This window comes from Coenobita brevimanus, chromosome 1 (assembly GCF_032717465.1).
Source record: "Coenobita brevimanus isolate Jiangsu-jjx chromosome 1, ASM3271746v2, whole genome shotgun sequence".
NCBI classification, from domain to species: domain Eukaryota; kingdom Metazoa; phylum Arthropoda; class Malacostraca; order Decapoda; family Coenobitidae; genus Coenobita; species Coenobita brevimanus.
The window spans coordinates 58,773,391-58,786,599 of NC_136954.1; the positions used below are offsets into that span (position 1 = coordinate 58,773,391).

Below are 13,209 nucleotides of genomic sequence, written 5' to 3' on the forward strand. Positions count from 1 at the left end.
TGTCAGCCCTTTACCTCTCTCCACACGAGGTTTAGTAGGGGGTAAAGGTCACAGGGCCCTTTGCATGGGGGTGAAAAAGGCCCTGAAGTCAGCAAGAAGAAACATACGTACCCCCACTTTGGAAGATGAGAGTAAACTGATAAAGGAGGGCCGGGGTAGAGGCCTACTTAGGGGATATTCAGTGCTACCAATGTTAGCTCTTGAAACAGCTATATCTAGCACTGAAATAATTGGCAGGAAATTTAGACAATACATTATAAATTAGGTAGTTCCAGGTGAATGTAAATATCACTCAGGCTTCTCCCTTCCCTCCTTACATGTTTATTTATTACGGAAATAGATTATACGGCATATTTCAAGGGGAAAAAAACAGCGAAAATTAGCGAACGAGTGCACGTGAGGTGTTGTCAGGTGATAATTAGCCAATTCCAGGTGTATGGCACTCTCACTTACCTTATTTCTTTCTTGTATATATTATTTGGTATAAGAATAAGACATAGGGCTTATTTCAATGGATGAAATCAGTGAAAAATTCCAGGGAAGATTTACTTAGCGTAGCACAGCCGGGCAGGCGAGAGGATAGGGTAATGGAGGGGGGGTAGGGAGGGGAGTCAAGAACGGGGAGAAATGGCTAAATTGTCAACAATGGATGGGAGTACAGATGAGATTAGGAGTGCTGACTAGTGTTGGACACTGGCAGTACTGATAGATGATACAAGCCCCCACTTGGAAGCCCGGGTGAATTCAAAATAACACAGAATCACAAAAGCGACGCCCCGCGGTATGATCCCTTGCTCCCAAGCGTCACAAAAGTGACGCCCCGCGGTTAAGGGATTAAATACCAAATAATAGGTATATATTGTATTACTTGTCGGCCCATCTGTTGATGTCAGAACTTTTATGTCTGGATACAGACAAGTAAATATGGACATGGAAATAATAGATCCTAGGCCTGACGTCCATATAATTGAATGATTACTGTATTGCCCTCCTCTCTCTCAATTCAGTATAAATTGCTGTCCAGGAATATATTTTACAAACACGATTTTCCGTTCTAATAATTTCTTCCTGTCTTCCAAGAAATTAGCATAATGAATGCAAGAGACATTTTCATTGATTCTTGTGTGTATGTGCTTGTTTAATAATACTCTGATAGTGCCCCTGGGTCTGTATGGATCATCACCTCCAAGTGATGGTCTGTATGAAGTACACTCCCCCCTACTTTTTAGTGTTTTGGAAATATTGCTTCACCTGTAGTGAATGTACAGCGAGGTTTGATGGTGAGGAATTGGAAAATGCGAGTACGTTTAAGTACAGTACTTGGGTAATGTGATGAGTAAGGATGGAGGTTTGGAGGGTGAAGTGCTTGAAAGGGTACAGCAGAGAAGAAAGGTTGCTGGTTCCTTAAAAGCAGTGATAAGAATCAGGGAAGTGAGCATGGAAGTGAAAAAGTTACTACAGGACAGTATTGTGATACCAACTCTTAACGTATGGAAGTAAAGCTTGGACGTTGCTGGAAGGGCACAAAAGAGTGAGAGCAGTGGAAATGAGTTATTTAAGAGGAGCCTGTGGAGTCACATGGAGAGACAGGCTGACAAATGAAGATATAAAGGAGCGTTGTGGTGTGGATGTGGATTCATAGGAAGCGTTAGGAGGAATACACTGAGGTGGTTTGGCCATGTGGAGAGGATGGACAGTGAAAGACTGATGAAGAGTGTATGTGAGTGAGGTGGAGGGGGGGAGAGGGAGGGGGAAGCCGAGGATGAGATGGAGGGATGGGGTGGAGAGGGTATATGAGAGAGGGGGGTGTGAGTTGGGAGCAGGGCAGTGAAATGGCGGGGAACAGGGCGACATGGAGGCGATTTGTTTGTGGCCACCCTGAATGGGATTGAGGCGTCTGGCAATAGATAGATAGACCTCACTTGTAGTTCTAAAGAGGGGCACCTAACAAGTTTCAATGGCAGGTGTTTTTTTATTTCCAGCAGTTTTTTCATTGTATGCAAATATTTTTCCACTCTAGTAGTAAAATCCAAGATGATTCCACCCTACCACATTTACATCTACCTACACTCATGAGCAATAGTTACTGTTCATTCTCTACCTCTATCCCTGACCGAAGGGAAGTTGTGGTAGGACAGGAGGAAAAGTTGTGTCAGGGCATAACATGATACAAAATCTACCTTCCAAGGTTATGGTAGAAGTCTGATGATTTGATGGAGTGCTTATGTAGCAGCTCATAGTGACACTGCTGGCCATGCAGTCTGACAAAGCTTTGAATTCTCACTTAACATTGGATGCCTGGCCTCTATTTGCTGTACTGTACAGCACTGGCTACAACTTTCCTTCTGCCAAGAGTTAGTGTAGATGGTGAGTAGAAACCAAGGCTCACTGAGTGTATACCATCATTATCATTTTGATGATAATGATCATTATTACCACCATATCTACATTTCTCATCACATGAGGAGAGCATCTACTGTATATACAATATAATCTTTAAAGTTTCTACAAATATAACTGCTGGCTAACTTTTTTCCTCAACCCCTTCAATATAGTAACATTTTTTTATCCAGCTAAAGCCAGACAATTTGATTCATATTAATGAGACACCCAACTGACTGAAAGGGTTAAGGCAGAAAGTACTGTAATATCAAAACCTACACAGTAATATAGCATTACAATCAACATGAATATTTTATCCACCAAATAGTTTAAGAAAACTGTGGAAACTAAACCTAAGACAGTTTGTTGACTAATACTGGAAGATTAAAAGTACTGTACAATAGTTCTGCTGTAATCAGATTGGCTTTATCTGAACAGCAGGTATGCACTGCAGTGCATCACTGCAAACACCAATCAAATCCAAAATGATTATATGGTTATACACATTGTACACTGCAACAGCAGAAAGAACTACACCAAACACAAGTGAAATGCTTAAATACAACACAGAGGGAATTATCTGTACAACACATATTTTCTCAGCCCCTTAGGAAGTTGTGGCATTATTGTTGTAACCAAAGAGATGCACCAACACTCTTACCTTTTTCCAGATAGTCAAACAGGCTAGTACTGCAAGGCTCCTTCTTCACTTTGTACCCCTGCTTGTTCCCTACTTGTCCCTGTCTGCCTCTGTATGACCCTCCCTGCACCCAGCCTGTAGGCCAGTGGACGGAAAAGTGACACATATACTGTATTATTTATGTTATGGATTTTTTTTTTTTTTTTTTTTTTTTTTTTTATAGCTACAAGATAATCCAGCCAAAACTCCAAATATGGCAAAACATTATACAAGTATGATGGCACCCTCATTTTATCAAAATGCCATTAGGTGTATTGTGCTTGACAATTCTGTATTACTGTACATCAGTCTGGAAAACAACAAATGTTTTACAAGGCATTCCATGCCTGTCTCTTCAAATACTGTATGAATTAATTCTTTAAGATTCCTAACTTGGATTTCTCATGTATCCATGCATACACAAAGTATTTACTCAAGTCATACAGAAATATATGACTCAAATTCACGTAAAAATTTATCAGTGTAAAGGTAACCTGTGAACAGTGAGGCCTATTTGCCACCAGAATGTTGAGTTTAGTGGTGTTGGAAAACTTACTAAATAACTGCCAACTGCTGTACAGTACTGAGTACATAATTAAATACAGTACTGAAATGGAAGACTGATATCACAGAACTGATATTACTATAGACACAATAAGTCCAAAGTGTCTTCATACGTTTCAGCATGTCTGGTAATTCTAAGAACAGTAACTAATAATTCAGCCTGATGCCATAATGTTTTATGACTAAGTGAAATAAGAGAAAACCTACATTAATGAAAATGAATATACACAATAATGTGTTAAAAGCTCTACTTCTGCATTTCAGTGTGTTTTAGAGTGATGGTACTTTACTTTTGAAAATATGGGTGTTAGACTCTGGTATGGCATGACTGAAGAGACTGGTGTAAGAGCAGTGGAAATGAGATTTAAAAAATATATATATTAGCTGCTTTGGTGTGGACAGGATATGAAAGAGATTTATGAAATTTGTAGGGTAAGGAAGTGTACTGACTAGAGGATAAGAGAAAAAGTGCTTAGACTGTATGGTTATGTCATAAGAAATATGAACTGGGTGGTGAATTGGGATTAAGTGAGTTCTGAGATGGGAAGATGCACAACATGACAAGAAGTTGGCTGGATGTGGTAAATGAATGTGTTGAGTAAGTGAGGTATGAAAGATGAGGAGTGAAAAGAAATGATAAAGGACAGAAATGGATGAATCCCATATGCTGATGCCTAAAGCTGCACCCTTTTTAAATCTGGCAGTAACTGAAAAAACTCAATTCCAGACACTTCAGAAGGGCATCTATATGAAAAACTGCATGGAATAATTTTGCTTGAGACAGCAAAAAAATTTTAATGACTTCAATGATTGATGACTGAATGTATAGCCCATTTAACTAGACAGTCTGTTTGCTGTACTTCTATACTGTTCTTATTCTAACTTGGCCTAAAATTACCACCTTTCCATTTTAAATGCTGAGTTGCAACAGCAGATCAACACATCTCCTCTCGATGACGTGCTATGGAAGGGATGTAGAGCCTTAGCACTGTCTTTTTCTGCCACTAAGCTATGTGAAATAAACAACAAAATGAAAAAAAATCTGGGCCAAACGTAAAAAGAGTATAGAACTGTACTTATATTCTTACCTTTTCCTATTTCAGGATCATCCCATTCATCCTGTTTTTAAACTCTTTGAATTCAGTAACATTTATTTTTTTTCTTAGTACAGTAAAAGCTTGATTAACCAGCATCCAATGCATCGGCACATCCATATAACCAGAACACAAATTCGATCTAACATGGGGTCGAAAATATTCCGGATACCGGTGGGCAGTGTTTGGAAACTTCTGGTACTGTTGTTTGCAGATGATACTGTATCGTTAAGCAAAGATGAAGGGGAACTGAAAGGCTCAGTGAATGAGTCTGGGAGAGTATGTAAGAAAAGAAATCTGAAGGAATGGAAGGAACAGGATCTCCTTATCCTGTTCCTTCCACTTCTTCAGCTCCTGACCCAGTTCCTTCCATTTCTTCAGTTCCTGACCTTGTTCCCTCCACTTCTTCTCCACTATCTGAATCCTCATCTCATGATCCTGATGATCCCCTTATAATTTTTTATTAGTTCTGTACAGTACAGGATAAAGTAGTGTATGCAGCTAAGTTTTCAAAATTATTTTGGGTTGTAACATATGCTAAATTTTTCTTTAAATCATTTTTGGTAATGTTTGCTGGTTTGTCTTCAGTCCTGTACAGTTTCTCTTGCTGTCTTTTTTTGTGTTTTGTAGTGTACCTGTACTGTATCTAATACTGAATAATGTCTATCTATCTATCTATAGCCCGACGCCCTAATCCCGCAAAGGGTGGCCGCAGACAAAACGCCTCCAAGTCACTCTGTCACCCACCATTTGACTACCCTCCCCCCAACTCACCCCCCCCTCCCTCATATACCTCTCAACTCCATCCCTCCACCTCATCCTCGGTCTACCCCTCCCTCTCCCTCCCTCCACCTCACCTACATACACCCTCTTAGTCAGTCTTTCATTCTCCATCCTCTCCACATGTCCAAACCACCTCAGTGTATTTCTCCTAATCTTTTCAACCACATCCACATCTACCCCACAACGTTCCTTCACTTCTTCATTCGTCAACCTGTCCCTCCACGTCACTCCACATGCTCCTCTCAAGTAACTGAATAATGTACTTTATGAAATAAACTAAAGTCCCAAGTTTGGTCCTATTTCATTTGTTTGATCTCCCAGAAAATTTCTCAGAGTAACATTCGGATATCCAGAAAATTCCATATCAGGAATGGATGAATCCCCATGCATTCCGGTTAACTAAGCTCTTACTGTATACTGTTCTGCTTCTGGATGATTACAATTTAGCTAAACCCCAGATAGTAGTGGAGGTATAGATTATTCCCCTAAACTTGGCTCAGATCTTCATCCTTTTGCGTCTTACTTCATGTAGGTAAGTGACAGAAGACTTACTATGCCTCAACATCCTCTCAAAAGAACTTCATCGTGAATAGCATCATATTCTTGTCTTCTTCTGTTCTTACAGCTTGCCCATCATTATTCTTCTCAGCTCAATAAACTGTCTGGCAGTAACATGAATATAATAAAAATATAGCCATACTGTACAGGCTATTCAGAAATATGGTTAGGTTTATGATGATGATGTTAACAGTTTTATAAATAATTTACGTTACCAGATTTTAGTTCTCTGGGTTACAGTGATGTTGTTGTTGGTGGTGATGATAGCAGTTTTACATGCAAGTTGCCTGCTCTTGGTATTCAAGGTTAAGATTAAGGTGGTGATGACAGTTTTTAAGCATGTTACCTGGTGTCGGTGTTTTAGTGGCATCTGGAGATACGATGTTGCTCTGAATATCCTTCATAGCCTGACACGACCGGACATGGATCAGATAATCATCTCCTTCGTTAAATGCCTCCTTACATATAACACAATCCATCTTCTTGGGAACAATTCTGAGATACAGAGACACCATCCATTACCATTAAATGACCGGAGCACAACCATGTAAAGTGTAGTACGATGATCTCTCTGGTAATTTGGGTGATTGATACTGCCGGGGTACCAAGCTGAAGAAAGCTGCATTACAAAGGCTAACAAAATCATTACAAAGGCTTAATTTCTTATAGCCACTAGATCAGAGTCACCCTTTTTAGCCTTTTATCTTAACAAAAAGGTACCTTACACACCTTGCAACATAATAATGTTATAAAAATTTACTATACAAACATACAATAAATATGCAATACAAGCAACACACAAAGACACATCGAGCATGCACGCGTACTCAAGCAACACACACACACACACACACACACACACACACACAGAGCTGACTACAATCAACTGAAGTGATAGTGTGCTTAGTTTGGCCTGAATAAGTCACAAGGAACTATGCTACCTTGTGAATGAACTTTGTCGCTTGTGAAAGGTGTCACACTTTTACTTAATATGCTACCTATGACTGTGCTACACTATGTTTTATTCATGGTTGCTCCAAACAATTTTATTAAACTTTTTGGATACTTTTCAAACTGAAGGGGTTAGATACAACCTTCAGTAAACCTGTCAGTACCAAGTGGCTCCCCAAGAGTTAACCATAGCAATTTTGTAGCAGGAAAAATATACAAAACATCACTGGATTGAAGGGGTTATTCCCATTAACATTTTTATAAAAATATCATTCATAGTTAACTAAAATCAATATATATTTTTTCTCGTATGTCAGTAATGTCCAATGAAATGTGTGTAGAAATGCTGCAGTATGAGTAAAATTGAAAAAGGGCCAGTCAATTAACATCTAGACATGTACCAAACTACCCTGACAATCTGGCTAACATCACCACACTTACCCACCAATGAAATGTGTGTAGAAATGCTGCAGTATGAGTAAAATTGAAAAAGGGCCAGTCAATTAACATCTAGACATGTACCAAACTACCCTGACAATCTGGCTAACATCACCACACTTACCCAATGAAATCTGGTTTAACAACCTCAAACTAGTCTGTCTATCCTTAAAGATCCTAAGGTCATAGCCCATCTTTCATAGAAGATAGTGGCAATAGACATCAAAACAGTATAACTCTAGCCAGCCACTCCATCACAACTCATCATATCCACATCACTTCCTTCACTGCTCATATCACTTCCCAGCCTTAATGCACTGACTCATACAACTCATCATCCATCCTACCATCCATTTTAGTACACGTAAAAGTCTTGGGTGCTTTATGTATAAAACCCACTTTAAATTCACTCAGATGAGTCATGCTTTTAGTGACTACTGACACACACATCTTAATTAATTAATTTTTGATGCATATATGCAACAATCACTTTATGGTTCCCCATGTTAGCCTTCAATACACACAATGTTTTGAGAATGGGCAAATCTAACTCTTTGCACCAGTGGCAACACAACACAGTCCCATGATAAAAGAAGCCAGACTTGCAGCATTCAATATGACAGAAAATGGGATATATTATACTGTATTTATGCTGTGTCACTCTCATCTTAAATGTCGGGACCAACTGCCTAGCTCCGGGCTCCTATGCTTCTCATGGGGCAATGTAGGATTGGATGATGGATGGATGAATTTATACTGTACTATTCACACACTCCCCAAACTCTTGTCTATTATTTGTAATTTTCTCATCTCATAGCAACACTTGTCTTACTAGCAACAATTTTGATGATACCTTTTGGTCCTCTTTTTCAAATGCATATTTTACCACTACTGTACACAACATTCCCACCTTCACTTCTCTGTGAATCCAATATTGTGCAGGTTCAGTAACCACATAGACATGGCCCCACGCAAATCATCATCATCCTATTTCCCACTAATAACTTGCCTAGGTAGGATTCATAGAGTATAAGGAAGCAGTTAAAGCAGAACTATCTTACAGATCATAATACTGAAAAAAAAAAAAGTGGGAAGGGGAGGGAGGGGGGGCATTGAGTAAAATTATCATATATAACACAATACTGTACTGTCATCACTTAGTTCAACATCAATTCCAGTTGATAACTTTCACTTAAATATTGGTGATTATTTAGAAAAGATTTCCCTGTTACACTTTAGTACTTTCCCGTTTATGGGACAGTTCTCTGATACCTGCGGGGAGATCAACTGTGGGACTTCATGCTGTGCACTTTTTTCATTTTAACTTGGTCTAAGACTGCCATCTCTATCCTGCATACTGAGCTGTAACAAAGGATTAATTCTAGAATATGATGCTAGTCACAAAGCACTGTTATGGAAAGGATGCTGAGCAGCAGTATTGTTGTATGGCAATGAACTCTGTCAAATATTCTGCAAAAGGATGAAAATCTGGGCCAAGTTAAAGTGAAGGATCTATAGTGCATTAGCCCAGTTGCCATACAATTTTTAGACACCTGGTGGGTGAGTATCAGGTATTACAACTGGGTGCAGCCTACTATATATGGGTCCAAGGAATACTGTACTTGGGGTTTACTCTTCCTGTAATACCACTAAGGGGAAAAACTACTGGACACTTTTGCCTTGAATGTCTGGACTGTTTAGCCTGGCTGCAGGCCCTTAGGCTTCTGATGGGATAATAGTTTGAATGATGGATGAATGTACTTAGAAAATAGGGCAAAGTTCCAGTTATTGAATGGAAATTATGAGAAATGCTATTTGTACCTTATATAGTGTTGTGAAGACCACAGTGATGCATTCTGTGCCTTAATACAAGTTTTCAGTTATTTAATTTCCAGATCTCGTCCCGTTTGTTTGTCAGATACAGACATTACCACTGACAATGCAGGAGATAAAGATAAGCATAGCTGATACGTGGAACAAATACCACCTCTTATCTGTCATTACACAGAAAGTCCTTTTAAACTTATGTTCCTTTGTACTATCAGTTATCAGTTCCTTTTTGCTTTTTATCCATCATTATGTACAGGAAGTTCTCACAATGTCAGCTTTTTTAAAGTCCATTTCATGTTGTTCATTGTATCGTTTATAAAGGCTCCAACATGCTTGCATGTGTTAGCCATGGTCATCAACTCATGGCTTTCTACACTGTTCAATCTCTGGCAGCCCCCCTCTTCAGTCCCTTGTCCCTGAGATTATACTCTATGACCTCCTCCCAGGCCCATTTTGGTCTGCCTCTAACAACCTTATCCCCGATGTTCACACCTTTCACATCCACATACAAATGTCATCCTCCATCCACTCAACATGCCCAAACCACCTCAATCTGCCCCTTCTCATTACGGCACCATTATACTCAGGTCCCACCCTTCCTCTTGACTCTTCAGTCACAGTGCTAGCTCCCCCACCCAGGCCTCACATTCAAGGAAGCACTACACATCCGTCTAATCATTACATTTCATAACAAGGACTTACTTGTGTTCTACATATGAACTACTCCTGTGGGTAATTTGAGTCATCAGCCAATAATTGCTAGTCTATTATTACCTTTTATGCAAGAACCAAGGAACCAAAGGCTAGAAACCAGCAATATTTTCCATGAATAAAAAAAAAATAATGATAATTTTGAGCCTGGACACATTGAGTTTAAAAGAATTGAGGTCAAAGGCAGAAGGAAATACAGACAGAGGAAGACCGTTCCAGAGTTAACCTATTGCATACATAAAGGGCTGGGAGTACTGGTTAACTCTTGCATTAGAGAGCCGGACAGAAAAGGGGTGGGAGTTTGCTACCAGATGGGTGCTATGCACCCACCATCATGGATGGGGGGATGCATGAAGACAGTTTAAAAGTGCAGCGACCCCTCCATTAGAATGACCAGTTTATTTTTAATCTCATTCTTCCTACAGCCTATTATTTTGCTCAGCATAGGAAAGATGGACCCTTCATAGTGAAGGGTTAGAAATTATCACAATTAAGCCCTTCAATAAATGATGCATTCCTCATTTAATTCTTGCTACTGCCAGACAAACTGATACAGCTTAGAAAATTTTTATCCCTCATGGTGAAGAAATTAAGAGTGTTGCCAGACACTAGTAACATGTCTTCAAGAAGGAAGGCAGCGCTGGGAAGACCATTTACAATAGGACTCTACAGCTCACCCAACTTAACTGCACTCAGTTCACTTTCTCTCTCCATCATAATACTGAGCTATAAAAAGATAACACTTGAATATGATGCTAGTCACAAAGATGTGCTATGGAAAGAATGTAAACCTGTAAGTTGTGGCAATATCATTGCTAATGAGGTAAATCCAAGGTGTGCTGTTGCACAGAGCATGACCATCTGTTTTGACATTTATTACTGAGAAAAGTTACAATATTAGCAACTACCCCTACTCTTATCCACAGGTGTTGGGTAGCCTCTCCCCATTTTCATGTGGTGCACACCATTATTACACTCAGTGTCTGTGCAAGTGGAACCAGTGGGTAGCTTACCACTTAACATCTGCCACTCCAACCAACAGGTAGGGTGCCACTTAACATCTACCAGTGTTTCTTTTCTTTTCTTCCCCCCCCCCTTTCTTGATTATCCTTTCTTTCTAGTGTCTGCCACTTTCAACATTAGTGCTGCCTGGGATTACCCAGGCTGTTCATTGGGCTAGACATGGGTGATACGACTCGATGCCCGGGATGCAGATAGTCAAGTGCAAAGTCAGCCGAGGCACTGAACTGTTGGCATTATGGTAACTGGCATCACCTCACATATGTTGGCCTGGAGGACGATGATGACAATTTTATGTCACAGAGGCAGCCTGGAATCCGATGGTATACTATGGTAGCTGTGATGTGTGTATTGCTGGAGCAGGAATGGAGATTGATACTGCGAACAGGGTTGAGGCGCTTTTGAGAGGTGCTCTAGACAGTTTTATGGCTGATATATCTTTGAGGTTGAAAGCTTTGGAAGACAGGATCATCGTTACAAAGCAACTCCTCATGAACCCTTGATATCATCTGCTGACATCCTGAAACAAGAAGTGAAGGAGCTGCGGAAGAAAAGGAATGATCTCATCATCAATCTGAATCGTGGCACGACAGAAAATAGCCAACAAGTACCAGTGTTGAAACCAAAGAATGGCCTTGAGAATGAAAAGGCTAGGTTGCCTGCAGCTACTGGAGGTGTGGAGAGGGCACTGAAGCCTATTTCAGTTATTAGCTATAAGGAGACAAGATCAGCAGCCCTTACTGTTAAGCTCCTCACAGAAAAAGCTAAGGCAGACACTAGTGCAGCAGTGAAATCAAGTTTTGCTTCTGATGCTGTTTACCAAATATCTGAGCCAAAGGAACTCCTGCCAAAGATGACTGTGACAGGCCTTGCTGTTTCCCTGGATGACTCTGACATCACTTCAAGCATAAGGACACAAAAATAAAGATGCTCGTGGAAAGTGGTTGTACTCGCAACCTTCTCTTTACAAGAACTAAGAATGATACTAAAATGCCATCTCAAAGAGGTTTCCTTAAGTGTACTCCTCCATCACTAAACAGCTATTACTTCTTTGTACAGTAGGTCTTACAAGATGTCATGCCCTTGAAAGATTTTGGGTTATGCATTGTCACCACCTTCAAGGTCGTGGTCACACATCTTAAAAGTATATTAGAAAGGGTAATGAACAAAAATGTATTTTTTGTGCTGGAGCCCATAAATGTAAAGACTGTGAAAACAAAAACTCTCCCAAATGCATAAACATGCTCTTCCATAGGGCATCAAGAAGCTGATGATTCTCAGTTGGTGGCTCATTTCGCATCTAGTACAGATTGTCCACTAATGACTTCCCACAGGAATAGATTAACTGAAAACACTAACTTTGTCCACTCAAAAAACTGACAACCTCCTCTTCGAGTAAGTTAAAACTCGGTCTTCTAAACATTTGTGCCATTCAGAATAAAACAAACTAGAAGTGAGGTACACAGGGTGAAGTCTAAGTCACAGAGACTTTTACTTGACAAACTGAATCATGGGGAAAGGAAAAATATGATATTTAAGGTGGCAAATCAGGTGAGGGATAATCGGGATATTATAGGGGAGCAGTGTGTGAACAATGATGAAAGAAGGGTAGTGGTGAACAGTGCGGATATTAAAGATGCTTGGAGAGAGCATTATAGTCAGTTGTTAAATGAGGAGTTTGACCAGGACAGGGAAGGTTTGGAGCCAGCAGATCCAGTGTTTGGCCCTTGGCCTTTGATTGATGCTGCTGCTGTGAGTGAGGCGATAGGCAGGATGCAGGTGGGGAAGGCAGCAGGTGTGTCTGGGTTGACTGCTGAAATGTCAAAGGCCTCAGTCATAGGAGTGAGGTTAGTCACTGACCTGATAAATATGATTATATATGTGTGTGTGTGTGTTGTCCCAGATGATTGGCTGAAGAGTGTAATTGTCAATGTGTACAAAGGGAAGGGTGATGTCCTGGAAAGAGGAAATTATAGAGGAGTAAAGCTTTTAGATCAGAGTTCTAGAAGGTATGATTAGAAAAAGAGTAAATACTGATGAGATGCAGTTTGGGCTTATGCCAGGCAGGGGAACCACTGATGCCATATTCATTGTTCAACAGCTTCAGGAAAAATATATAGGAAAGAAAAGGGAACTGTACTTTGTTTTTGTTGAGTTGGAGAAGGCCTTTGACAGAGTCCCTGAACAGGTGGTGAAGTG

The 13,209-nt window shown here is 40.1% G+C and overlaps 1 protein-coding gene across 1 annotated transcript in view; it reads right to left on the bottom strand.

The window, feature by feature from the left end:
* The window catches only part of LOC145398976 (uncharacterized), a 63,992-nt gene that overhangs the window by 17,292 nt on the left and 33,491 nt on the right, over positions 1–13,209 (bottom strand). The window contains exons 7-8 of the mRNA XM_080271741.1: positions 6,407–6,555; positions 3,044–3,157 (exon numbers count right to left, since the gene is read on the bottom strand). Of these exons, the coding sequence (XP_080127867.1) occupies positions 3,044–3,157; positions 6,407–6,555 (263 nt within the window). The remainder of the gene's footprint in view (positions 1–3,043; positions 3,158–6,406; positions 6,556–13,209) is intronic.